The sequence below is a fragment of the Giraffa tippelskirchi genome, chromosome 5 (assembly GCF_054371585.1).
Source record: "Giraffa tippelskirchi isolate mGirTip1 chromosome 5, T2T-mGirTip1v1.2.pri, whole genome shotgun sequence".
NCBI classification, from domain to species: domain Eukaryota; kingdom Metazoa; phylum Chordata; class Mammalia; order Artiodactyla; family Giraffidae; genus Giraffa; species Giraffa tippelskirchi.
Window position 1 is genome coordinate 103,068,518 of NC_137279.1, and position 27,999 is coordinate 103,096,516.

General features: G+C 39.7%; 3 protein-coding genes and 1 long non-coding RNA gene across 6 annotated transcripts in view; 3 read left to right on the forward strand and 1 right to left on the reverse strand.

The window, feature by feature from the left end:
- The window catches only part of LOC145504808 (uncharacterized), a 74,622-nt gene extending 49,361 nt beyond the window's left edge, over window positions 1–25,261 (reverse strand). Inside the window, exons 1-2 of the long non-coding RNA XR_014052524.1 lie at window positions 25,205–25,261; window positions 24,913–25,106 (exon numbers count right to left, since the gene is read on the reverse strand). This is a non-coding gene — a long non-coding RNA (uncharacterized LOC145504808). The remainder of the gene's footprint in view (window positions 1–24,912; window positions 25,107–25,204) is intronic.
- Window positions 901–3,489, forward strand: LOC145504805 (disintegrin and metalloproteinase domain-containing protein 30-like). The gene has a single exon (XM_081486129.1). It carries the CDS (start codon window positions 1,103–1,105, stop codon window positions 3,242–3,244), a length of 2,142 nt encoding a protein of 713 aa, XP_081342255.1. The 5' UTR covers window positions 901–1,102; the 3' UTR covers window positions 3,245–3,489.
- A 58-nt stretch (window positions 25,262–25,319) lies between the features above and the next one.
- On the forward strand, window positions 25,320–27,904 carry LOC145504804 (disintegrin and metalloproteinase domain-containing protein 30-like). The gene has a single exon (XM_081486127.1). The coding sequence runs from the start codon at window positions 25,522–25,524 to the stop codon at window positions 27,670–27,672; it is 2,151 nt and encodes a 716-aa protein (XP_081342253.1). The 5' UTR covers window positions 25,320–25,521; the 3' UTR covers window positions 27,673–27,904.
- REG4 (regenerating family member 4) overlaps window positions 25,320–27,999 on the forward strand; it is a 112,220-nt gene continuing 109,540 nt past the window's right edge. For all 3 annotated transcript variants that reach the window (XR_014052520.1, XR_014052521.1, XR_014052523.1), the window contains exon 1: window positions 25,320–26,158. The gene's annotated coding sequence lies outside the window, so the exon portion shown is untranslated. The remainder of the gene's footprint in view (window positions 26,159–27,999) is intronic.

Consider the following 27,999-nt stretch of genomic DNA (forward strand, 5'->3'; position numbering starts at 1 on the left):
AATTCTCTTACCATTTAGGTTGTTACGTAATATTGAGCAGAGTTCCCGGAGACCTGGGTTTGATCCCTGGGTTTGGAAGATCCCCTAGAGAAGGGAAAAGGCTACCTACTCCAGTATTCTGACCTGGAGAATTCCATGGACTGTATAATCCATGTGGTCACAAAGAGCTGGACACAACTAAGCAACTTTCACTTTCACTTTCCCTGTGCTATACTGTAGGTCCTTGTTGCTTATTTTATATACAGCAGTGGATACTAGTCAATCCCAAACTCCCTAGAACTCTCCAGCATTTTTTCTGCTTCTTTCCCCCCTTTCACATCAAACTTCTTGAATGTGGTCTAGACTTCCAAATCCCCATTTCACATCACAACCTTCTGGTATGTGGATCCTGGGCAGTTCCTCCAACAGTTCACACTAAAGTCGCCACGGCTTCCTTTTGCTAAATGGAGTGTTTCTGGAACTCTCCTCATATTTCACCTGTTGACCAAAGGTGCTACCAGGTGTGGGGGTGGGAAGGTAGTGTCTCGGCTTATTTTCTCAGGCTCTGGGGCTCCTCTGGCCACCTCGGATGCTCTTTCCTTTGGCTGCAAGTGAGCCCAGCAGAAAAGTGGAATGATGAAGTAGCGCAATGATGAAGTGGGCACAGCAGCCTATGAACCATTCAAATTAACACATGGGAAAATCAGGTGTATCCTAAAGTCTATAGAAACAAGAAATGGGCCCAGATACAGTGAGAATTTAGCAAGTTCTCTGTTGTTCCTCTGATTCTTTAGTCTTTCTTTCCCCAAGCTGCTGTCTTCTCCGACCCGCATGCCGACAGCCTAGCTTTTCATTTTATTCTCGCGCACCTTCCTTGGATTCTTCCACGTGCGCACAACGGCACCGCCCAGAAAACGAACTAGATGCGTTGGGCGGGGCGTGCAGCTGCAGGGGAAATCAGCTAGCCTCAGCCTGAACCAGCTTGGCCCAGGGCTGCGCTCCCACGCACCAGCGAGCTCCGCACAGCATGCACTGCTCCCGGCGCCTCTAGCGGAGGTCCCTGCAAGGCTGACTCGCAAGGCCACAGTGGCAGGGACTGACTCACTGGGGAAGAGGCTGTGCCATGAGGTCAGCGAGGACCTGCTTCTCCCCAGGCCGGTCACTAGTCCTGGCGGTACTCCTGGTTGACTCTCTTGGCAAGGATTTAATTTTTCACCCTGTGTGGGGCTTTGACTCCTATGAAATCACCATTCCCAAGAAGCTGAGCTTCCGTGGAGGGGAGCAGGGAGTGGCCAGGCACGTGTCCTACCTCCTGCAGGTAAAAGGCAAGAACCGTGTCCTTCATCTGTGGCCCAAGAGGTTTCTGTTGCCCCGGAATCTGCAGGTTTTCTCCTTCACAGAACAGGGGAGACTCTTGGAAGATCACCCTTATATACCCAACGACTGCAACTATATGGGCTGGATTGAAGGAAATCAGGATTCTGAAGCTACGATAAGTACATGCATGGGAGGTCTCTGGGGCATCCTGAAAATTGATTCCAATCATTACCAAGTCGAGCCCCGCAAAGCTTCTTCCAATTTTGAACACGTGGTGTATCTCCTGGAGAAAGAGGAGGAATTTCCCTATGATTCCTGTGACTCCACTAATGATGAAACAGAGCAGATGCCCCAGCATGAGAACATGGCTCCGATACCAGAATTTACTGAGTCATATATGCACCAAAAGTACTTGGAATTAGCCCTGGTCTTTGATAACAGTAGGTATTTATATCTGAACTCCAATCTTACTCAAGTCATAAATGATGCCATTCTTCTGACTTCAATTGCAGACTCTTACTTTCAAGATGTCCGTATGAGAATACAACTGTTAGCTGTTGAAGTATGGACAGACAGAGACAAAGTAGCACTTAATTTCCCAGAGTTGTCACAAGTTTTACGCCAGTTTGTGCAGTACAGGTCACGTGACCTACATCTTCGGGTTTCGGCAGATTGGGCACACCTGTACGTTCACAAAAAGTTTAAGGATGCACTTGGTCATCACTGGGGAAGTGCATGTAGTATGATGCCTTCTGGATCTACAAGTTCTATGCTAGATAGAAACATCCTTGGACCCGCCACTTGGACCGCTCATGTTCTGGGCCATAGTGTGGGAATGACCCATGATGACAAATACTGCCAGTGTAAGGGTAGGCATAGTTGTATCATGGGCACTGGACGAACTGGGTTTAGTAATTGTAGTTATGCCGAATTTTATTCACATGTAAGTTCAGGATTAAACTGTCTAAATAATCTCCCAGGCCTAGGCTATGTGGTTAAGAGATGTGGAAACAAAATTGTGGAAGAGAATGAGGAATGTGATTGTGGTTCAGGAGAGGAGTGTAAAGGAGATAGGTGTTGTCAACCAGATTGTAAATTCAAACAAGGTGCCAGCTGTAATATTGGACTTTGCTGTCATGACTGTCAATTTCGTCCATCTGGATACATGTGTCGGGTGGAAGAAAATGAATGTGACCTTGCAGAGTACTGCAATGGGACCTCAGCTTTCTGTCCAAGTGATACTTATAAGCAGGATGGAACCCCTTGCAAGTACAGGTCCCGTTGTGTCAGAAAGGGCTGCCGATCCAGGACTATGCAGTGCCAAAACATTTTTGGGGCTGATGCTTTGGGGGCTCCTCTTCAGTGCTATGATGCAGTTAATGTAATAGGTGATCAATATGGGAACTGTGGTATTTTAGGAGTTCGTGAGTATGAGCAGTGTCCCAAAGAAAGGTCCTTATGTGGCAGGCTACAGTGTATAAATGTCGAAACCCTCCCTGATATGCCAGATCACACTATCCTAATATCCACTCATCTGCATGAAGAAAATCTCATGTGCTGGGGCATTGGCTATCATCTAGCCATGGTACCTATGGGGTTACCTGACCTGGGTGTGATAAATGATGGTACCTCCTGTGGTAAGGAGCGGGTATGTTTTAATAGAAATTGTGTGAATAGCTCAGTCCTGAAATTTGACTGTTTCCCTGAGAAGTGCAACCGCAGAGGAGTTTGCAACAGTAACAGAAACTGCCACTGCACGTATGGTTGGGCCCCTCCATTCTGTGAGGAGGTAGGATATGGAGGAAGCATTGACAGTGGGCCCCCAGGACCACTAAAGGAAGGGGTGCCTATCTCAGTTCAGGTTGTGTCCCTTATGGCAATGCGCCTTATTTTCTTAATTATCTCAGTGATTCTTGTGTTATTTTGGAATGTCCTAGAACACTTCTGAAGCCAAAGAGAAAGAAACACCACCAAGTAGCACTGGAGTAGAACAATTCAAGGCATAAAATATATATATCAAGAAACCCAAATCGTAATCAGGCAATCCACAGTAACTCTATTTACTACACAGGGTCATAAATTGAACAAGCTTCTCATTTATCCATACAGCTCTTTTTCCCTTCAATTTATTTTACCTAATTTTCTTTGAGTTTTTGATCAGCAAATAAAAAGTATTCTTGATTTGGAAACAAATCAGTGCATCTTGCTCTCCCCTTAGTTTGTGATGAAGTTTGGATCTCCTTTAAAAAATGCCCTACTGGTTTTCTGAACACTCATATTGTTAGTTTCGTAGAATTACAGTGGATTTCAGGGTAGCGTACTGTCTTTCAGTCCCAGCAAACAAAGCCATCGTCTACTTTTCCCTCTGTCTCCCTCAGTGTCATCAATGAAATCATCAGTGTCTGTGCCCTATGTTGAACCATGAATGGTGACTGCCACATTTTGTACATAGAAGGTGATAGTTTAAGAGGGGAGTCCTTCACTGTGCGGTTCACTGTAGCTCTGTAGAAATCTGGTCTCTGACTCAGTGTTTGGGTTGGCCTTGGTTGGGTTGGGGGCTCAGAGGACCGAGTGGCCCCTTCATAGGAGTCAATGACCACCTCTTGCTCATCATCCCAGTTCTGTGACAGCCGAAGTGTTTTGGTTATGTTCTGGGCTGAACCCTCCTCCTGTTCCCTTAGCTTCCCCGGAGCTCCTTCTTCCCCAGGCAGTACTGCAGGTCAACTATACCCCACTCCAATCTCCTCTTTTCTTAGCCATGTAGTTCTTCTAACTAAAGAAGTTGTGGGGCTTCCCTAGTGGCTCAGGCAGTAAAGAATCTGCCTGCAATTCAGGAGACCCGGGTTTGATCCCTAGCTCGGGAAGATCCCTTGGAGAAAGGAATGGCCACCCACTCCACTATTCTCGCCTGGAGAATCCCACGGACAGAGGAACCTGGTGGGCTACAGTTCACGGAGTCACAAAGAGGCAGACATGACTAAGCACACACAAAGAAGCTGAGGGACACTCATGATAAAGAGTATCCCCTTGGACTGTTTGGGGACTCCTCTTAACTCAGAGTAGAAAGAACATCAAGATAGTTTTTTGATCATCATAATTCTAACTTTTATCAAACTTAGCCATCATCAGAAAACATCCTAAAAAAAGCAAGGACATGTGGTTATATAGCTACAATACTGAAAATGGTAACTACCATTTATTGTATTTACTCTGTGGCAGACAATGTTCTAAGCACTTCACCAGTGCCAATATGCATGAAAGTGAAATTCGCTCTCTCCTGTCCAACTCTTTACAACCCCATGGACTATACAGTCCATGGAATTCTTCAGGCCATAATAATGGAGTGGGTAGCCTTTCCCTTCTCCAGGGGATCTTCCCAACCAAGGGATTGAACCCAGGTCTCCCGCATTGCAGGCAGATTCTTTACCAGCTGAGCCACAAGGGAAGCCCAAGAATACTGGAGTGGGTAGCATATGCATAGTCCTGAATATAAGTCTGTGAGGTAGGTGTTATTTTCCTGTTTTCTAAAAAGGAAGTGGAGGACAGTGAGGTTAAATAACCTGTTCAAGATTATATAACTAATAATTGATGCCATTATTCAATGTAACTTTATATGAATATCTGGAAATTCAATTTAGGGAGGAGGATTTATTTAAAAACTTAAGCTTATTTATACATCATAGATATTTTCAACATTTTTGTTGTGATAAAATGTGTAAATATTATTTACATAAAGCATGCAGTGTGATAATTTAATATATATATATTGCAGAGTGACTACCAAGATCAAGGTAATAACACATCCATCACCTCATATACTTCAATTCTCAGAGGGTAAGGATACTTAGCAGCAACTCTTAACAAATTCCAGATATACAGTACCATATTATTAACTCCATTTATCATGCTGTATATTAGAACTTATTTAATTACAACTGAAAGTTTGTACCCTTTGTCTTACATCTACCCATCTACCCATTTTCCCCTCTCCCCAGTCCCTAGCAACCATCATTCTATTCTATTTCTCCTAATTGGTCCCTTTAAAAATTTTTTTCAGTTGTAAGTAATACCATAGAGTACTTTGTTTCTGTGTAGATTTTTAGTTAACCTAATGCCCTCCTGATTTATTCATGATTTTTCAAATGGCAGGAATTTTTTTGGCTAAATAATATTCCATTGTGTATACACATGTGTGTAGTTTACTAATCCATCCATACATTGAAGGACGTCGAGGTTGTTTTCAGTCTTGGTAATAGTGAATAATGCTGCAATGAATGAGAGACTCCAGCTATCTCTTGAAGGTACTAACTTAACTTGCTTTGGGTATGTAGCCAGGAGCGGGATTCCTGGATTATAAAGTAGGTCTATTTTTAATTTTTTGAGGAACCACCATAGTATTGTCCATAATGGCTGTACCATTTATGTTTCAAAGAACAGTGTTAAAAGGTCCCTTTTTTCACTACTCACCAACATTTGTTTTTGTTTTTTCTTGTTTGTATGATCATAGCCATTCTATGAGATGTGAGGTGATATTGCATTGTGGTTTTGATTTGCATTTTCCTGACGATTAGTGATGTTGAGTACCTTCTCACCTACTTATTGTCATCTGAATGTCTTCTTTGGGAAGATATCTATTCAAGTCCTTTGTCCATTTTTTTAATTGGACTATTTGCTTTTTTGCTGTTGAATTTTGAGAATAGTACATATATTTTAGATATTAACCCCTTATCAGATATATGTTTTATAAATATTTTTTTCCTATTGTGTAAGTTACCTTTTCAATTTATTGATTGCTTTCTTTGCTGTACAGAGGATTTAGTTGGGTGTAATCCCTCTAATTTTTTTTAGATTTTTGCTACCTGTGTTTTTGGGAGGCTTTATCTAAGAAATCATTGCCAAGACCAATATCAAAAATCTTTTCCCTAAGTTTTTTTCTAGGAGTTTTAAACTTTCAGGCTTTATGTTCTTGAGTATATAGTTTAGTAGTGTTAGAGATGCATTCACATTGTTGTGAAACCAATCTCTGGAACTCTTTACATCTTGCAAAACTGAACCACCATACACATTAAATAAAAGCAGTTCCCTTTTTCTTTCAGCCTATGGAAACCACTATTCTACTTAATGTCTCTATGAATTTATGTTTCTATCTAGGTACCTCATCCAAATGAAATCACATAATAATTTTTTGTTACTGGCTTATTTAATTTAGCATAGTGTCTTCAAGATTCATCCATGTCTGCATTCTTATGCAGGTGACAGAAATTCCTTCCATTTAAAGGCTGAATTATGTTTTATTATATATATGCTCACTTAGTCATGTCCAACTCTGCGACTCCATGGACTGTAGCCTGCCAGGCTTCTCTGTCCAAGGGATTTTCCAGGCAAGAATACTGGAGTAGGTTGCCATTTCCTTCTTTGTATTATATGTATATACCACATTTTGTTTATCTGTTCATTTGTTGATGGAAAGTTGGGTTGCTTCCATCTTTTACTTATTGTGTTAATGCTGCTATGAATATGAATGTACAAAAATCTGTTCATGCTTCCTATCCCTTTGGAGAAATACCCAGAAGTGGAATTGCTAGGTGTTTTGGTAATTCTATTTTTAATTTTTTGAAGACACCATACTATTTGTCATAGCAATTGCACCCTTTCACATTCCCAATAGCAGTGCACAGAAATCCAGTTTTTCACACTCTTGCCAACACTTGCTATTTTACAGTTTAGAGATAATAGACATTCTAGTGGATACAAAGTGGTTATCTATTGTAGTTTTGATTTGCTTTTCCCTAATGATTAGTGGTGTTGAGTATATTTTTGTGGGCTTATTGGCCATTTGCATATTTCCTTTGGACAAATTTTTGTTCAAGTCCTTTGTCAATTTTTAAACAATTTTTATTTTATATTGGAATATAGTTGATCTACAATTTTGTGTTAGTTTCAAGTGTAGATCAAAGTGGCTCAGTTATACACATAAATATATCAATTTTTTTTTTCAAATTCTTTTCCCATATAGGTTATTACAGATTATTGAGCAGAGTTCCCTGTGCTACCCAGTAGGTCCTTCTTGGTTATCTATTTCATATATGGTGGTGGTTTAGTCGCTAAGTCATGTCCGACTCTGGCAATCCCACGGGTAGCCCACCATGATCCTCTATCCATGGGATTTTCCAGGCAAAAATACTGGAGTGATTTGCCATTTCCTTCTCCACGGGATCTTCCTGACCCAGGGATCGAACACAGGTCTCCCGCACTGTAGGCGGATTCTTTACCAACTGAGCTACCAGGGAAGGCTATTTCATACATAGTAGTGTGTATTTGTCATTCCCAAACTTTCAATTTATCCCTCCTGCCTCCATGTTTCCCCTTTTTGTAACTGTAAGTTTGTTTTCTAAGTCTGTGAGTATGTTTCTGTTTTGTAAATAAACTTATTTTATCATTTTTTTAGATTCTGCATATAAATGATATCATATGATATCTTTCTCTAACATTTCACTTACTATGATAATCTTCAGGTCTATCCATGTTGCTGCAAATGCCATGTGCTGTAAATGGTATTATTTAATTCTTTTTTTTTTCCTTTGGTTCCTGAAAAAATTATATATACCACATCTTCTTTATCCATTCACCTGTCTATGGGCATTTAGGTGGCTTCTATGACTTGGCTCTTGTAGGCAGCAATGCCATTGGGGTGTATATACCCTTTGGAACCATAATTTTCTCTGGATATATGCCTAGGAGTGGAATTGCTGGGTCATATGGTAGCTCTGGGCTTCCCAGGTGGCACTAGTGGTAAAGAACCTGCCTGCTAATGCAGGAAATCCAGGTTCAATCCCTGAGTTGGAAGATCCCCTGGAGGAGAGCACGCTAACCTACTCTGGTATTCTTGCCTGGAGAATCCCATGGACAGAGGAGCCTGGCGAGATATAGCTCATAGGGTTGCAAAGAGTTGGGCATGACTGAAGCAACTTCGCATGTACGCATGCATGGTAGCTCTATTTTTAGTTTTTTAAGGAACCTCTATACTGTTCTCCAAAGTGGCTATACCAATTTACATTCCAACCAATAGTTTAGGAGTGTTCCTTCTTCTCTATATACTCTCCAGTATTTATTGGTTGTAAATTTTTTTATAATGGCTATTCTGACTGGTATGAGGTGGTATTTCATTGTAGTTTTTATTTGCATTTCTCATAGTTAGCGATGTTGTGCTTGTGCCTCTTTTCTTGTGCCTCTTGTCCATTTGTATGTTTTTGGAGCAATGTCTATTTAGGTTTTCTGCTCATTTTTTAATTTTTTTTTATATTGAGTTGCATGAGCTGTTTATAAATTCTGAAGATTAATATCTTGTCAATTGCATAATTTGCAAATGTTTTCTCCCATTCTGTGAGTTGTCTTTTCATCTTGTTGACGGTTTCCTTTGCTGTGCAAAAACTTTTAATTAGGATCCATTTGTTTATTTTTGCTTTTATTTCTATTACTCTAGGAGACAGATCAAAAAAGATATGCTACTAACTATCCCTTCCCCACCCCACCCCTGCCCACCCCACCCCCCACCCCCCGGTAACCATTAAGTTCATTTTCTAAGTCTATGTGTCTCTTTTTGTTTTGTAAGTAAGTTCATTTGTATCATTTCTTTTTAGGGGTAGTTAGGGACTATGGGGGAGAAGGCAATGGCACCCCACTCCAGTGCACTTGCCTGGAAAATCCCATGGACAGAGGAGCCTGGTAGGCTACAGCCCGTGGGTCGCTAAGAGTCGGACACGACTGAGCAACTTCATTTTCACTTTTCCCTTTCATGCACTGGAGAAGGAAATGGCAACCCACTCCAGTATTCTTGCCTGGAGAATCCCAGGGGCGGGGGAGCCTGGTGGGCTGCCGCCTATGGGGTCGCACAGAGTCGGACATGACTGAAGCAACTTAGCAGCAGCAGCAGCAGGGACTATGGAAAGGTCATGTACAAACTGCTATATTTAAAATGAATAACCAACAAGGATCTATTGTATAGCACATGGAACTCTGCTCAGTGTCACGTGCCAGCCTGGATGGGAACTGGGGGGTTGGAGGAGAATGTATACATGTATTTGTATGGCTGAGTCCCTTTGCTGTTCATCTGATACTACCACAACTTTGTTAATTGGATACACCCCAATACAAAATAAAAAGCTTAAAGTTTGGGAAAAAAAGATATTTCTGTGGTTTATGTAAAAGAATGTTCTGCCTAGGTTTTCCCATAAGGGTTTTATAGTATCTGGTCTTACATTTATGTTTTTAATCCATTTTGAGTTTATGTTTGTGTTAGAATTGTGGTGTTAGAGGGGCTTCCCAGGTGGATCAGTGGCAAAGAATCTGCCTGCCAATGCAAGGAGATGCAGGAGACATGGGTTTGATCCTTGGGTTGGGAAGATCCTTTGGAAGTAGAAATGGCAACCCACTCCAGTATTCTTGCCTGGAGAATCCCATGGACAGAGGAGCGTGGTGAGCTACAGTCCAAGGGGTCACAAAGAGTTGGACACAACTGAGTGAGTATGCACACACACATTGTATTAGAGAACATTCTAATTTCATTCTTTTATGTGTAGCTGTCCACTTTGCCCAGCACCACTAATTGGAGAGACATTGCTTCTTCTCTATTGTGTATTTTTGCCTCCTTTGTTGCATATTAATTGATCATAGGTGTATGGGTTTATTTCTGGGCTTTCTGTCCTGTTCCATTGATCTATATTTGTGTTTTTGTGTGAGTACCATACTGTTTTGATGAGTATAGCTTTGTAGCATAGTCTGAAGTCAGGGAGCCTGATTCTTCCAGCTCTGTTTTTCTTTCTCAAGCTTGCTTCGGCTGTTCAGGGCCTTTTGTGTCTCCATACATATTTTAAGATTTTTGTTTGTTTGTTTTAGTTCTTTGAAAAATGCCACTGGTAATTTGATAGGGATTGCATTGAATCTGTAGATTGCCTGAGGTAGTATAGTTATTTTGACAATATTGATTCTTCCAATCCAAGAATATGGTATATCTTTCCATCTGTTTGTGTCATCTTTTCTTTCTTTCGTCACCATCTTATAGCTTTCAGAGTATAAGTTTTTTGCCTCCTTGGGTAGGTTTTTCCCTAGGTACTTTATTCTTTTTGATGTGATAGCATAGTAAATGGGATTATTTCTTTATCTTTCTGATCTTTCATTGTTACTGTGTAGAAATTCAAGCAATTTCTGTGAATAAATTTTGTATTCTGTAACTTTACTAAATTGACTGATGAGCTCTAGTAGTTTTCTGGTAGAATCTTTAGGATTTTCTGTGTATAGTATCATGTCAGCCACAAACGGTGACAGTTTAACTTCTTATTTTCCAGTTTGCATTCCTTTTATTTCATTTTCTTCTCTGATTGCCATTGCCAGGACTTCCAAAACTATTGAATAAAAGTGGTGAGAGTGGACATCCTTGTCTTAGTCCTGATCTTAGAGAAAATGCTTTCAGCTTTTCACCATTAAGTGCGTTGGCTATAGGTTTGTAATAATGGCATGTATTATGTTGGGATATATTCCCTCTGTGCCCACTTTCTTGCAAGTTTTCATCATAAATCGATATTGAATTTTGTCAAAAGATTTTTCTCCATCAATTGAGGTGATCATGTGGCTTTTATTCTTCAATTTGTTAATGTTGTGTATCACACTGATTAATTTTCAAATATTGAAAAATCCTTGTATCCCTGGGATAAATCCCACTTGATCATGGTATATGATCCTTTTAATATATTGTTGGATTTGGTTTGCAAGTGAAAGTTTATAACAATATAATAGTACTTCAGAAAACAAAAAAATCCCAAATAAGCCACCTAACCTACACCTAAAACAACTAGATAGAGAAGAACAAACAAAACCCAAAGTTAGTAGAAGGAAAGAAATCACAAAGATTAGAGCATAAATAAATGAAATAGGGATGAAGAAAACAGTAAAAAAAAAAAAAAAGGTCAGTGAAACTACAAGCTGTTTCTTTCTTTCTTTTTTTTTTGGGGCTATTTCTTTAAAAGATAAACAAAATTGATAAATCTTTAGCCAGACTCATCAAGAAAAAAAAAGGGAGCAGGCTCAAATCAATAAAATCAGAAATGGAAAAGGAGTTACAACTGACACCACCAAAATAAAAAGGATCATAACAGACTATTACAAGCAACTATATGCCAATAAAATGGAAAACCCAGAAGAAATAGACAAATTCTTAGAAAGACATGCTCTCCTAAGACTGAACGAGGAGGAAACAGAAAATATGCAGACTTATCACAGGTACTGAAATTGAAACTATGATTAAAAACTCCCAACAAACAAAAGTCCAGGACCAGATGGCTTCACAGGCAAATTCTGTCAAGCATTTCAGTCCAGTTCAGTCGCTCAGTCGTGTCCGACTCTTTGCGACCCCATGAATTGCAGCACGCCAGGCCTCTCTGTCCATCACCGACTCCCGGAGTCTACCCAAACCCATGTCCATCGAGTCGGTGATGCCATCCAACCATCTCATTCTCTGTCATCCCCTTCTCCTCCCGCCCCCAATCCTACCCAGCATTAGGGTCTTTTCCAATGAGTCAACCCTTCGCATGAGGTGGCCAAAGTATTGGAGTTTCAGCTTCAACATCAGACCTTCCAATGAACACCCAGGATTGATCTCTTTTAGGATGGATTGATTGGATCTCCTTGCAGTCCAAGGGACTCTCAAGAGTCTTCTCCAACACCACAGTTCAAAAGCATCAATTCTTCGGCGCTCAGCTTTCTTCACCGTCCAACTCTCACATCCATACATGACCACTGGAAAAACCATAGCCTTGACTAGACATACTTTTGTTGGCAAAGTAATGTCTCTGCTTTCAAATATGCTATCTAGGTTGGCCATAACCTTCCTCCCAAGGAGTAAGCGTCTTTTAATTTCACGGCTGCAATCACCATCTCCAGTGATTTTGGAGCCCAAAAAAATAAAGTCTGACACTGTTTCCACTCTTTCCCCATCTATTTCCCATGAAGTGATGGGACCAGATGCCATGATCTTAGTTTTCTGAACGTTGAGCTTTAAGCCAACTTTTTCACTCTCCTCTTTCACCTTCATCAAGAGGCTCTTTAGTTCTTCTTCACTTTCTGCCATAAGGGTGGTGTCATCCGCATATCTGAGGTTATTGATATTTCTCCCGGCGATCTTGATTCCAGCTTGTGTTTCTTCCAGCCCAGCGTTTCTCATGATGTACTCTGCATATAAGTTAAATAAGCAGGGTGACAATATACAGCCTTGACATACTCCTTTTCCTATTTGGAACCAGTCTGTTGTTCCATGTCCAGTTCTAACTGTTGCTTCCTGACCTGCATACAGGTTTCTCAAGAGACAGGTCAGATGGTCTGGTATTCCCATCTCTTTCAGAATTTTCCACAGTTTATTGTGATCCACACAGTCAAAGGCTTTGGCATAGTCAATAAAGCAGAAATAGATGTTTTTCTGGAACTCTCTTGCTTTTTCAATGATCCAGCGGATATTGGCAATTTGATCTCTGGTTCCTCTGCCTTTTCTAAAACCAGCTTGAACATCTGGAAGTTCACCCCGGAAGAGTTAACACCTATCCTTCTGAAACTCTTCCAAAAAATTGCAGGGGAAGGAATACTCCCAAACTCATTCTATGGGGCCACTATCACTGTGATACCAATACCAGACAAAGATACTATGATGCCATGGAAAAGGGAAAATTTTAGACCAATATCACTGATGAACATAGATGCGAAAATTCCTCAACAAAATATTAGCAAATCAAATCCAACAATACATTGCTCATTTTTAAATCTGATTGTTTTTGGTTTTGTTGCTGTTATTGTTGGGTAGTAGGAGTTCTCTATGTAGTCTGGTTCTTTGCCCATTATCAAATGTATGATTTACAAATATTTTCTTCTATCAGTTGACTCTTCTCTCTGCTGATTGTGTTCTTTGTTTAAATTAAAATTGTACATATTTATGGCGATCAACCTGGTGCTTTGATATACATATACATAGTGGAATGATTCCTACCGACAAGTTAATTAAGAAATCCATTTCCTCACAAACTCGCTCTTTTGTTTGTGTGCTGAGAGCACAATGAAATGTACTCTCTTTTCAGTATATAATACAGTATTATTTATAGTCATCATATTGCATATTATATCTCTAGTTCTTCATCCTATGTAACTGCAACTTTGTACAGTGGTAAAAAGAAATGAACTATCAAGTCATGGAAAAAGAAAAATCTTAAATATTTATGAATGAACCATTCCTGCATCTGTTGCATCTGTGTATTTAACCAACCAAAGATCACATAGTACAGGCTTTATTTTTCAAAAATCTTGTATTAGGCAACAATTCAAACACACATTGTTCAATGGTCAACTATAAAGGAAAATTACCTTCACAGTGCCTACATCATTCACCTCACTTGATCTCATTGGGTCAAACTTCAATATCTCATACGTTCAGGTGAGTACAGAAGAATAAGATATTTTGAGAGAGAGAGGACCACATTCACATAACTTTCTTAAAAGCATATTGTTGCAATTATTTTATTTTAATATTAGTTGTTCTGGTTAATCTTTTATTGTGCCAATTCATGAACTAAAATTTATCATGGATATATATGTACAGGGTAGAGAATAGTATAAACAGATATATGGCTTGGTACCATCTGTGGTTTCAGGCATCCACTGTTGGCCTTGGAACCTATCCCCCACAGGCAAGGGAAGAGTATTGTGTAGAGAATTATTACGTGGTGCACCCACAACTTGTTGTTGTTCAGTCACCAAACATGTCTGACTCTTTGTGATCCCATGGAGTGCAGTATGCCAGGCCCCCCTGTCCCTCACCATCTCCTAGAGTTTGCCCAAGTTCATGTCCATTGACTCAGTGATGCCATCTCATCCAACCATCTCATCCTCTGTCACCCTCTTCTTCTGCCATCAGTCTTTCCCAGCATCAGGGTCTTTTCTGATAAGTTGGTTGTTTGCATCTGGTGGCCAAGTATTGGAGCCTCAACTTCAGCATCAGGCATTCCAATAAGTATTCAGGGTTGATATCCTTTAGGATTGACTGGTTTGATCTCCTTGCTGTCCAAAGGACTCTCAAGAGTCTTCTCCAGCACCACAGTTTGAGAGGATCAGTTCTTTGGCACTCTGCCTTCTTTATGGTCCAACTCTAACATCTGTACGTAACTATTGGAAAGACCATAGCCTTGACCATATGGACTTTTGTCAGCCAAGTGGTATCTTTGTTTTTTAATATAGTATCTAGGTTTGTCATAGCTTTCCTTCCAAGAAGCAATCGTTTTCTAATTTCATGGCTGTAGTCACCATCTGCAGTAACTTTAGAGCCCAAGAAGAAGAAATCTATCACTGCTTCCACCTTTTCCCCTTCTATTTGTCATGAAGTGATGGGACCGGATGTCATGATATTAGTTTTTTAATACTGAGTTTTAAGCAGGCTTTTTCACTCTTCTCTTTCACCTTCATCAAGAGGCTCTTTAGTTCCTCTTCACTTTCTGCCATTAGAGTATCATCTGCGTATCTAAAGTTATTGATAGTTCTCTCAGAAATCTTGATTCCAGCTTGTAGCTCATCCAGCCCAGCATTTCACATGTTGTACTCTACATATAATTTAAATAAACAGAGTGACAATATACACCCTTGTCATACTCTTTTCTCAATTTTGAACCAGTCAGTTCTGCATAAGGTTCTAACTGTTGCTTCTTGACCCACATACAGGTTTCTCAGGAGACAAGTAAGATGGTCTGGTATTCCCATCTCTTTAAGAATTTTCCACATTTTTTTATGATCCACACAGTCAAAGGCTTTAGCATAGTCAATGAAACAGAAGTAGATGTTTTTCTGGAATTCCCTTGCTTTTTCTGTGATCCAGCAAATGTTGGCAATTTGATCTTTGGTTCCTCTGTGTTTTCTAAATACAGCTTATACATCTGGAAGTTCTCAGTTCATCTACTGCTAAAGCCTAGCTTGAAGGATTTTGAGCATAACCTTATTAACATGGAAAGGGAGTGCAACTATCAATTAGTTTGAACATTCTTTAGTATTGCCTTCTTGGGAATTGGGATGAAGATTTATCTTTTCCAGTTCTGTGGCCATTGCTAGGTTTTCCAAATTGGCTGACATATTGAGTGCAATACTTTAATAGCATCATCTTTTAGGAACTTAAATAGTTCTCCTGGAATTTCATCACCTAGCTTTATTGGCAGCAGTGCTTCCTAAAGCCCACTTGACTTCACACTCCAGAATGTCTGGCTATAGGTTAGTGACCACCCCATCATGGCTATCTGGGTCATTAAGATCTTTTTTTGTACAGTTCTTCTATGTATTTTTGTTATCTCTTCTGCTTCTATTAGGTCTTTACTGTTTCTGTCCTTTATTGTGCCCATCTTTGCATGAAATGTTCCTTTGATATCTCCAATTTTCTTGAGGAAATCTCTAGTCTTTCCCATTCTATTGTTTTCCTCTATTTCTTTGCATTGTTCATTTAAGAAGGCATTATCTCTCCTTGCTATTCTCTGGAACCCTGTATTCAGTTGGGTATATCTTTCCCTTTCTCACTTTTTGCTTCTCTTCTTTCTTCAGCTATTTCTAAAGCCTCTCGGACAACCACTTTGCTTTCTTGCATTTCTTTTTCTTTGGGATGGTTTTTGTCAGTGACTCCTGTACAGTGTTATGAACCTCTGTCTATAGTTCTTTGGGCACTTTGTTTACTAGATCTAATCCCTTGAATCTATTCATCACCTCCTCTGTGTAATCATAGGGGATTTGATTTAGGTTGTACTTGACTGGCCTAGTGGCTCAGCTGGTAAAGAATCCGCCTGTAACGCGGGAGACCTGGGTTCAATACCTGGGTTGGGAAGATGCCCTGGACAAGGGAAAGGCTACCCACTCTAGTATTCTGGCCTGGAGAATTCCATGGACTATACAGGCCATGGGGTCACAAAGAGTTGGACACGACTGAGCGACTTTCACTTTTACTTTCACTGACTGGCCTAGTGGTTTTTCCCTGCTTTCTTTAGTTTAATCCTGAATTTTGCTATAAGGAGCTGATGATCTGAGCAACAATCAGCTTTAGGTCTTGTTTTTGCTGACTACGTAGAGCTTCTCCATCTTCGGCTGTAAAGAATGTAATAAATCTGATTTGGGTACTGCCATTTGGTGATATTCATGTATAAAGTCATCTCTTGTATCATTGAAAAAGGGTGTTTACTATGACCAGTGGATTCTCTTGGCAGAATTCTATTAGCCTTTGCCCTGCTTCATTTTGTACTTCAAGGACAAACTTGCATATCTAGCATGCATGCATGCATGCTTAGTTGCTTCAGCTGTATCCAACTCTTTGTGACCCTATGGACTGTAGACTGTCAAGTTCCTCTCTCCATGGCATTCTCCAGGCAAAGACACTGGGGTGGGCTGCCGTGCCCTCCTCCAGGGGATCTTCCTGACCTAGGAACTGAACCTGAGTCTCTTATGTTTCCTGCATTGGCAGGCGGATTCTTTACTACTGAGCCACCTGGGAAACCCACATATCTTACACACTTACAACTTATATAATGTTGTCAATTATATCTCAATTTAGAAGTATATTGACATTAAGCTACTATAGTAAATTCATTCTCAATAATCAGAGAAAGTCATTTAAAATAATGAGCTATCTTTTTCTAATGAGCCCATATTAAAAAGCTGGATATTAAATATTGCTAGAAATGTGGGAAATTGAGCCTTCCATAACTGTGCTGGCTAATATGGCAGCTATTAGGAACATGTGGCTATTTAAATTTAAATTAACCATAATTAAAATAAGTTTGACAATCAGTTGCCTTGACACAAAAGTCACATTTGATAGGTCAATAACTGCAGAAGGTTAGTGGCTATAGTATTAGACTATGTAACATTTCTACCATTACAAAAAGTTCCATTGAACTGACTAAAGACATCAGCAAAATGGTGAAACAGGAAGCCCTGACTCTCCTGCTTCTACTACAAACTGATACAATACCTCTATGAGAAATCCAAAAACCAGTTAAAAGATTATCACCCCACATGAGAATGAAGCCATCTTCATGAAATTTGGCTATAGTATTTGCAACTTGATCCACCTTCTCTCACCAGAGATCCTCCCCACTATCCCCTGATCCACAAACACACATACGCAGCACAATTCGGAGGAAACCCTCAACTCCCGTGTTCTCCTTGGGAAGGGAAAGGAGTAGTATGTAAGTACAAGTGACTTTCAAGGGGGTAGGTCAACGGACAACTGTCTGTCTTGCCTGTATTTCTGTACCGACAGTAACAAGGGTGCCAGTTCAAGGGGGTTCAAACAAAGATATAAACCAGGCACCAGGGTGTGCAGCACTACAGACTGAAGCCAGGTGGAGCTCCATGTTGGTCATTTACTACAACACTATAGACAGGCTTCAGTGTTGCAGTGGCAGCTCCTAAATAGAAACTGCCAAATCTCTTCAACAATATTTCTTGTGTATACAAGCCCAGAAAGGGCACATAGACACTATACATTAAACATACACACAGAAAAAAGACTTAAGAAATCTTCAGAATGTCTTGTCTGGCTGTGTGGAGAAAATCCATCTGTATCACACCAGTCTGGGAGAGTTGGCTGATGCTTTAGATGTCAAAATCTTAAGCAGAACAATAACAATAGCAACAAAACAAAACATACAAAGAGACAGGCAACCATAATATGTTAAAAGGAACCAATTTCATCTCTAGATAGTAAACCTAAAGAAATGGAGATACATGAATTGCTAGACAAAGAATTCAAATTTACTGATCAATGAATTCACTGAGATCACAGATAGACAACTATATACAATCAGGAAAATGATGCATGAACAAATGATATCAACAGAGAGACAAAAACCATGAGGAAAAACCAAACAGAAATTCTGGAAATAAAGAATTCAATACTTAACTGAAAAGTTCACTGGAGGGCATAACCAGACAGGAAATAAAAGTCAGCAAATTAAAAGATAGAACTTTTATCATTAGTGAAATAGAGGAAGAAAAAAGAGAATGAAGAAAGATGAAGAGAGTCTAAGGGACTTAGGAGATATGATCCATGGAAACAATGTACCCAAATGGGAGCCCCAGAATGTGAAGAACAGAGGAAGGGGCAGATAAACTGTTTGAAGAAAAAAAATGGCCAAAAGTACCCCAAATCTGAGGAGAAAAATAGACACACAAATTTAGGAAGCTCAGTAAACTCTAATAAGGATAAACATAAGGAGACATATACAGAGGCATATAGTAATCAAACTGTCAAAATTATGAATCAAAGTGAGCAGTTACATGCAAAATAATGAGATTAGAACATTGCCTCACACCATATATAAAACAAACTCAAAAAGGATTAAAGATCTAAATGTGGGCCTATTAACATTCTTATCAGATAACAGCATAAGAATCTAGTATTATTATAATAGCTATATCTACCACGACTCTATATTTTTAAAATGTGACTTTTTAAAACTCTAATCCAAAAAAATCTGAAAAGCCAAAAAAAAAACAAAAGACCTAATTATAAGATCAGAAACCATAGAACATAGGCAGAATACTCTTTGGTATAGATCTTTGCATTTTTTTTTTTTGATCTGCCTTCTAAGGCAAAAAAAATGAAAACAAACATAAATAAATAGAATCTAATTAAACCTAAAGCTTTTTGCACAGTTTACAAAAAGATAACCTATCAAATGAAAGAAAATATTTGTAAATGATGCAACAGACAAGTGTTAATATCCAAAATTTGCCAATGTCTCAAACATCAAAAAAAAACCCACAATAAATTGGCAGAAAACCTGAATAGAAATTTCTCCAAAGACAATATACAGATGACTAACAGGCATGAGAAAAGCTGCTCAACATTGCTAATTATTAGAGAAATGCAAATCAAAACAACTATGAGGTAACACATCACACTGGTCAGCAATGCCATCATTTAAAAAGGCTACAAATAACAAATGCTGGAGAGGGTGTAGAGAAAAGGGTACCCTCCTACACTGTTGATGGGAATGCAAATTGGTGTAGCCACAGTGAAAACAGTATAGAGGTACCTCAATAAACCAAAAATAGAACTACCACATGACCCATCAATTCTACTCCTGGACATATGTCTAGATAAATGTAAACACTAAGTCAAAAAGATACATGCTCATCAATGTTGATAACTTCACTATTTACAATAGCCAAGGGTGGAAGCAAACTCACATGCCAAGCAACAGATGTTTGGCTTAGGAAGATAGGATATTACTAAGCTGATAAAAAAAAAAATGAAAGCCTGCCATTGTGACAAGTGGATGGACCTAGAGAACACAATGAGATAAGTCAGAGAAAGACATACTGTATAATATCACTTCTATGTGGAATCTAAAAATTACACAATGAACTTATCTACAAGACAGAAAAGACACACAGACATAGAGAACAGACTGGTGGTTGCAAAAGATAGTTTAAAAAAAAATCAATGGAACGAGTTGATTTTTTGAAAAGATCAACAAAATTGACAAACCTTTAATGATTCTAAGTAAGAAAAAAAGAAGACTCAAATATCTAAAATAGAAATGAATGAAAAAACATTACAACTAACATCACATTTAAAAAAAGAATTACAAGCGACTGCTATGAATAATTCTATGTTAACAAATTGGATGACCTCAGAAATAGATAAATTTCTAGAAACAGACTACTACCAAGGATGAATAACAAAGAAATAAAAGATACAAACAGATCTATAACTAGTGGGATACTGAAGAGTAATCAACAGCCTGTCAACACAGAAAAGTTCAGGATCGTTGTTTTCACTGGAGAATTCTACCTAACATTTAAGAAATAATTAACATCCAGGCTTCTTAAACTCATTCAAAGAATTGAAGAGGAATGACATTCTTAAACTCATTCTATGAGGCCAGCATTGCCATGATATCAAACCAGATGAAAGATAAGGAAAGAGAATCACAGGGCAGTATGTCTCATGAATATTGATATAATAATCCTAAAGAAACTACTAGCAAACTGAGTTCAACAGCACATTAAAGAGACCATATTCCATGACCAAATGGGATTTATACTGAATGTAAGGATGGTACAAAACATGAGAAATCACTCAATGTACTATACCTTATTAACAGAACAAAGGACAAAACCCATATAAGCATCTCATATAGACACAGACAAAGTATTTGAAAAAATTCAATACACTTTTATGACAAAAATGCCTTGCCGACTAGGAAGGGAAAAAGACTACCTCAACATAATAAAACTCGTAAATAAAAAGCTGACAGTTAACATCATACTCAATGGGAAAAACTTTTCTTTTAAGATCAAGAACAATTGAGCAAAGATGTTCACACTTGTCATTACTATTCACCACAGTTCACGACTTTCTAGCCAGAGCAATCAGACATAAAAAAGAAAAGACATATAAAATGGAAAAGAAGAATTAAACTCTGTTTGCAGACGATACGGTCTGATATACAGAAAAACCAAAGGATTCTGCCAAAAAAAAGAAAACCTTTTAGAACTAAAAAATGAATTCATCAAAGTTGTTGTTGTTGTTCAGTCACCAAGTTGTATCCAAATCTTTGTGACTCCAGGAGTTCAATGACACATTAAAGCGATCATATTCCATGACCAGCAGCATGCCAGGTTTTGCTCAGATTCATGTCCATTGCGTCAGTGATACAGAAGACAAAATCAACACTCAAAAATTAGGGACATTCCTATATGTTAACAATGAACAAACAGAGATGGAAATTAAGAAAACAATCCCATTATACTAAAATTCTATAATACTTCAGCCTTAAAAAGTATAAAACACTCAGGAGTGTCCTGAACCAAAGCAATAAAAGAAGCAGAAAACTGCAAAACATTCCCCCCAAAAAAGCAAATTTGAAGATACTTCAAATTAATGGAAACACATACCAAATTGGTGTAGCTGATTAGGTGTATACCAGGGTCATGCAATAGAAGACTTAATATTGTTAAGATATAATAATTGATAGTCATTATGATGCTTTAACTGGAATCAAAATTTCTGGGAGACATATCAATAACCTCAGATATGCAGAGGACACCACTCTAATGGCAGAAAGAGAAGAGGAACTAAAGAGCCTCTTGACAAAGGTGAAAGAGGAGAGTGAAAAGGCTGGCTTAAAACTCAACATTCAAAAAACTAAGATCACGGATCTGGACCCATCAAGTCATGGCAAACAGATGAGCAAACAATGGAAACAGTGACAGACTTCATTTTATTGTGCTCCAAATCACTGTGGACAGTGACTGCAGTCATGAAATTAAAAGAAGCTTGCTCCTTGGAAGAAAAGGTATGACAAACCTAGACAGCACATTAAAAAGCCAAGACATCACTTTGCCAACAAAGGTCTGTATAGTCAAGGTTATGTTTTTTCCAGTAGTCATGTAGGATAGAGCTGAACCTTAAAGAAGGCTGAGCACCAAAGAATTGGTGCTTTTGAACTGTGGTGCTAGAGAAGACTCTTAGACTGCAAGGAGACAGTCAATTAGAGAGTCAATTAGACAGTCAATTCTAAAGGTAATCAACCCTGAATGTTCATTGGAAGGACTGATGCTGAAGCTGAAGCTCCAATACTTCAGCCACCTAATGTGAAGAGTCGACTCAATGGAAAAGACCTTGAAGCTGGGAAAAATTGAGGGCAGGAGGAGAAGGAGGCAACAGACACTGAGATGGTTGGATGACATCACTGACTCAATGGACTTGAGTTTGAGCAAACTTCAGAAGATTGTGAAGGACAGGGAAGCCTGGCGTGCTGCAGTCCGTGGGGTCGAAAAGAGTCGGACACGCCTGAGTGACTAAACTGAACTGATAATGTATCTAGCAATTCAACTTCTGGGTATATGTCCTGAAGAACACAAAGCAGGATCTCCAGGAGATATTTGGACACCCATTTTCAAGGCAGCATTATTCACCCAAATATGTACCAACAGATGAATGACTAAGAAGTGTACATACATACACAGATGAGCATGCATGCTTAAAAAGGAGAAAATTCTGTCACATGCTACAACATGAAGAAACTTCAAGGATATTATGCTAAGTGCAATAAGCCAGTCACAAAAGAAAAAACACTGTGTGATTGTACTCATATTCAATACTTTAAGGAATCACAATCATAGCAACAGAAAGATACTTCCTATGAATAGGCAATAGGGATGACATTAGTGATTTTTAGGTATAAAGTTTCAGTGTTACAAGATGGAAAAGATCTAGAGATCTGGTAAACAAAAATGTGAATATATGTTAACACTATGGAAATGTATATTTTAAAACGGTTAAGATGGTAAATTTAATGTTACTTTTTTTAACCTTGATGTTTAAATTGTGTTATTGAACAAACTGCTTTACAGATATTTGGTAAACCAACACAGAACTTTTTAGAGGAAAAAAGTTTGATTTTAGAGACCTCGATTAATTGAAACACATTTTCTTTGATCTAACATTTCTAAGAATCCATCAGAACTGGCAAAGAAGGTATGTGCTTGTATATATTTACACATAAATTTATCTTAATCACCAGAATAGAATATATTTATCAATAAGAAAAATGTAACAATGTGAAACAATGGTTGTATCATGAATACATAAAGAAAATGTTTAAATAAAGAATTATGTGAATAGTATAGAATATTATGTTTTTGTTATGGGCAATGATCTACATCTCTTATCAATCGCTTAGAAAATTATTTACACTATATTGTATATGAAAATGGCAATGTCAAAAGTATATGAATGATATGTATTATTTTAAAATATGATTTACTTTCTATATTAAATGGAATTTTCTAAGATAGAAAAATAATCATACCTAAGATTTCTGTCTCAGTGTGGGAAGAGTTTATTAGAGACATATACAAGTTGAGAGTAAAGGAATGGCTTGCATTTTCTACTCCGTGTAACTCAGGGCTATTTCCACTTTTTAAAATATATATGCATAATTTTTTAAATAAGGAAAAATACATCAAAACAGGCTATTTTCATAAAGTTTGTGTTAATGAACAAATGTTGCAGAGTTTAGCCCAAAGACAGTATTATAACAATAGGAATTGTAGAATTAGTGTTTTAATCAAGAAATACTTCAATGGCCTAAATGAAAATGGTATAGGTATGAAAAGGTTAATAAAACAGAATGAACGTAGAAGATAGATCCCAACTGCCCTCTACAATTTACACTGCTGGAGACCTGACAACATCAACCAGATTTCCAGACTGAGGAAACTAATTCCTGGTTTTCAGGCTGAACTATGAGCTCAGCACACTTGCTGAAACCCTCATTTATCCCTAGTCAGCTCTCTGACTTTTCCCCTTCTTCATGTCTTTACCTCCACTGCCGTTCAGCTCAGCAATGTGACTGGGAACCTGAACCTTCAGACTGGTGCTTAACCCTTCAGTTCAGTTCAGTTGCTCAGTCGTGTCTGACTCTTTCCGATCCCATGGACTGCAGCATGCCAGGCCTCCCTGTCCATCACCAACTCCCAGAGCTTACTCAAACTCATGCCCATTGAGTCGGTGGTGCCATCCAGCCATCTCACCCTCTGTCGTCCCCTTCTCCTCCTGCCTTCAATCTTTCCCAGCATCAGGGTCTTTTCCAACAAATCAGTAACTTAACCCTTACTGTCTACTAATTACACTCAGGGCTTCTCCTGCCTGCCGACCAGGTCATCTCCACAGTGCACGGGCCTCCTCTTTTGCTGCCCCCTGAGGGGGACCATTTGAAGGGATTCCCCATCCTCGGCTGGAAGCTGAGCACAGCTGTTCTGGCACTTTCTCACAGCACAGGAGAATGGCACCTTAAAAATCTCCATTTCCTGAGAAGATCTTGTCATATTCTCCATAGATGAAGTCTACTTGTTTTGTTGTTTCTGCTTCACTGAGTGTCTGGACCACAATACAGAAGCCAGAAATGTGAATATTCTTTTTAATTCTTGCTTCTTTCATGTTGGGAGAAGCCATTCAATCAATATGTCCACAGGGTGCACTTCTGTCCATTCCCAGAGAGACAGCAGAGGTGACTGATAAAGACTACAGGTTGTGGGGGAGGGGTGACTGCCTAAGGGTGTGTGGCAATTGTGCTACCTAACATCACCACATGAACAAAAGTAGAGTTTCATTTCTCTCAAGTGTGGAGCATCCATGACAAGAACATCTGCAAACTAGGCTTCTTTGTGATGAGTTAAGGAGCTGATTCAGGCAAAGATCTGAGAACAGTGGCTAATACATGGTAAACCTTCCATAAATAACTATGTATTTCATGGGCCCTGCAGTCCTTTTCTGGTCCACAAACAACATTGCTTGCCTGGATTGTTACAAGATCATCTTAACTAGTCTCCCAGATGCAAGCCCGTCCTACTTTTTAACCTTTCCCTGTAATACAACTTGAATTGATTTTAGTCTTCCTGGATTCTCCTGGTATTTGACTGTTCCTAGACTCTCCATCCAAATAGCATACCCACACCAAAAATCACGCTGATCCCTGGCACCCTAAGGACACACAGCAGAAAGAACCATCCGGCAAAATGAACTTAGAAACATCCACTTGCCTGAAGCCAGGTGGGGGGTTGGGAACATGAGTCAGCTCTGATTTTCTCAGGCTCTGGTGGTCCTCTGGCTGGCTCCAGGGATCCTTCTCTTTGCTTCAAGAGACTCCCAGCGAACTCTGAGAATGGTGTAACGGTGAGGTGGGCACAGCACCTGTGAAACAGCCGAATCAGCCCATGGAAAAATCAGGTGTGTCCTGAAGCCAACAGAAACAAAACAAATAGCCCAAGAGACAGTCAGCCTTTGTCAAGCTCTCTGTTGTTCTTACTCTTTAGTCCTTTTCCCTTTCCCAACCTGCTCTCTGCCTTCTCCCACCAGCGTGCAAGCAGCCTCGATTTTCATTTTATTCTCGCGCACCTTCCTTGGATTCTTCCACGTGCGCACAACGGCACCGCCCAGAAAACGAACTAGATGCGTTGGGCGGGGCTTGCAGCTGCAGGGGAAATCAGCCAGCCTCAGCCTGACCCAGCTTGGCCCAGGGCTGCGCTCCCACGCACCAGCGAGCTCCGCACAGCATGCACTACTCCCGGCGCCTCTAGCGGAGGTCCCTGCAAGGCTGACTCGCAAGGCCACAGTGGCAGGGACTGACTCACTGGGGAAGAGGCTGTGCCATGAGGTCAGCGAGGACCTGCTTCTCCCCAGGCCGGTCACTAGTCCTGGCGGTACTCCTGGTTGACTCTCTTGGCAAGGATTTAATTTTTCACCCTGTGTGGGACTTTGACTCCTATGAAATCACCATTCCCAAGAAGCTGAGCTTCCGTGGAGGGGAGCAGGGAGTGGCCAGGCACGTGTCCTACCTCCTGCAGGTAAAAGGCAAGAACCGTGTCCTTCATCTGTGGCCCAAGAGGTTTCTGTTGCCCCGGAATCTGCAGGTTTTCTCCTTCACAGAACAGGGGAGACTCTTGGAAGATCACCCTTATATACCCAGCGACTGCAACTATATGGGCTGGATTGAAGGAAATCAGGATTCTGAAGCTACGATAAGTACATGCATGGGAGGTCTCCGGGGCATCCTGAAAATTGATGCCAATCATTACCAAGTCGAGCCCCGCAAAGCTTCTTCCAATTTTGAACACGTGGTATATCTCATAAGGAAAGAGGAGGAATTTCCTAATCAGATCTGTGGCTTAACTGATGATAAAACAACAGAGCAGATGCCCCAGCATGAGAACATGGCTAGGACACCGGACTTCACTGACTTATATACACATCAAATGTACATGGAAGTAGCACTGGTCTTTGATAACAGTAGGTATTTATTTTCAAACTCCAATCTTACTCAAGTCATAAATGATGCCATTCTTCTGACTTCTATTATGGACTCTTACTTCCAAGATATCCGTCTAAGAATACATCTATTTAGTGTTGAAGTATGGACAGATAAGGACAAAATTAGAGTTAATGTTTCAAAGATAGAGCAAGTTTTAAGCCAGTTTTTGGTATACAGAACAAGTGTATTAAATACTCGGGTTCCCGTAGATTGGGTACACCTATATCTTAAAAGAACATTTTCAGATTTACTTGCACATTCCGGGGGACATGCGTGTAGTCAGTTTTATGCTGGATCTGTAAGTGTTTTTCCAGATGTAAATATCCTTGCACCCGCCACTTGGTCCACTCATGTACTGGGACACGGTGTGGGAATGCCACATGATGAAGCATACTGCCAATGTAAGGGAAGGTATAGTTGCATCATGGGTACTGGGCGATATGGGTTTAGTAACTGTAGTTATGCCCATTATTTTGCACACATATATAAAGTTTCAAATGCAAGGTGTCTAACTAATATCCCAGGCCTAGGCTACATGCTTGAGAGATGTGGAAACAAAATTGTGGAAGAGAATGAGGAATGTGATTGTGGTTCAGGAGAGCAGTGTGAAGAAGACAGGTGTTGTCGACCAGATTGTAAATTCAAAGAAGGAGCCAAGTGTAGCACTGGACTTTGCTGTCATGACTGTCAGTTTCGTCCATCTGGATACATGTGTCGGATGGAAGAAAATGAATGTGACCTTGCAGAGTACTGCAATGGGACCTCAGCTTTCTGTCCAAGTGATACTTATAAGCAGGATGGAACCCCTTGCAAGTATGAAGCCCATTGTTTCCAACAGAGTTGTCAGTCCAGGTATATGCAGTGCCAAAAAATTTTTGGACTTGATGCCAAGGATGCTCCTCATCAGTGCTATGATGCAGTAAATTTATTAGGTGACCAATATGGGAACTGTGGGATTTTAGGACTTCGTGATTTTCGAAAATGTACCAAGCGAAATTCAATATGTGGCAGGCTACAGTGCATAAATGTCGAAACCCTCCCTGATATGCCAGATCACACTACTGTAATATCCACTCATCTGCATGAAGAAAATCTCATGTGCTGGGGCATTGGCTATCATCTAGCCATGGTACCTATGGGGTTACCTGACCTGGGTGTGATAAATGATGGTACCTCCTGTGGTAAGGAGCGGGTATGTTTTAATAGATACTGTGTGAATAGCTCAGTCCTGAAATTTGACTGTTTCCCTGAGAAATGCAACCGCCGAGGAGTTTGCAACAATAACAAAAACTGCCACTGCATGTATGGCTGGTCCCCTCCATTCTGTGAGGAGGTAGGATATGGAGGAAGCATTGACAGTGGGCCCCCAGGACCACTAAGGAAGGAGGTGTCAGCCTCACTTGAGGTTGTGGTTCTTATATTAATGCGCCTTGTTTTCTTAATTATCTCATTGATTGTTGTGTTTTACAGGAAAATCATAGAAAGCTTATAAATCTAAAAAGAAACATCACTAATTAATGCTGGAGCAGAACAATTCAAGACAAAAACATGTCAAGAAACCAAAAAAGTAATCAGGCAATCCACAGTCACTATTTATTACACAGGGTCATAAATTGAACAAGCTTCTCTTTTATCCATATAGCTCTTCCTTCTTCCTACCATTCCTTAACCTAATTTTCTTTGAGGTTTTGATCAGCAAATAAAAGGTATTCTTAGCTTGGAAACATATCAGTGCATTTTACTTTCTTAGCTTTCTTGTTTTTGTTCAAGTTTGGAATATACTGAAAAGAACACCCTAGTGGCTTTCTGAATACTAGTA

Coding starts and splice junctions, on each gene's coding strand:
- LOC145504805 (XM_081486129.1), top strand. CDS start 1,103: ATGAGGTCAGCGAGGACCTGCTTCTCCCCAGGCCGGTCACTAGTCCTG.
- LOC145504804 (XM_081486127.1), top strand. CDS start 25,522: ATGAGGTCAGCGAGGACCTGCTTCTCCCCAGGCCGGTCACTAGTCCTG.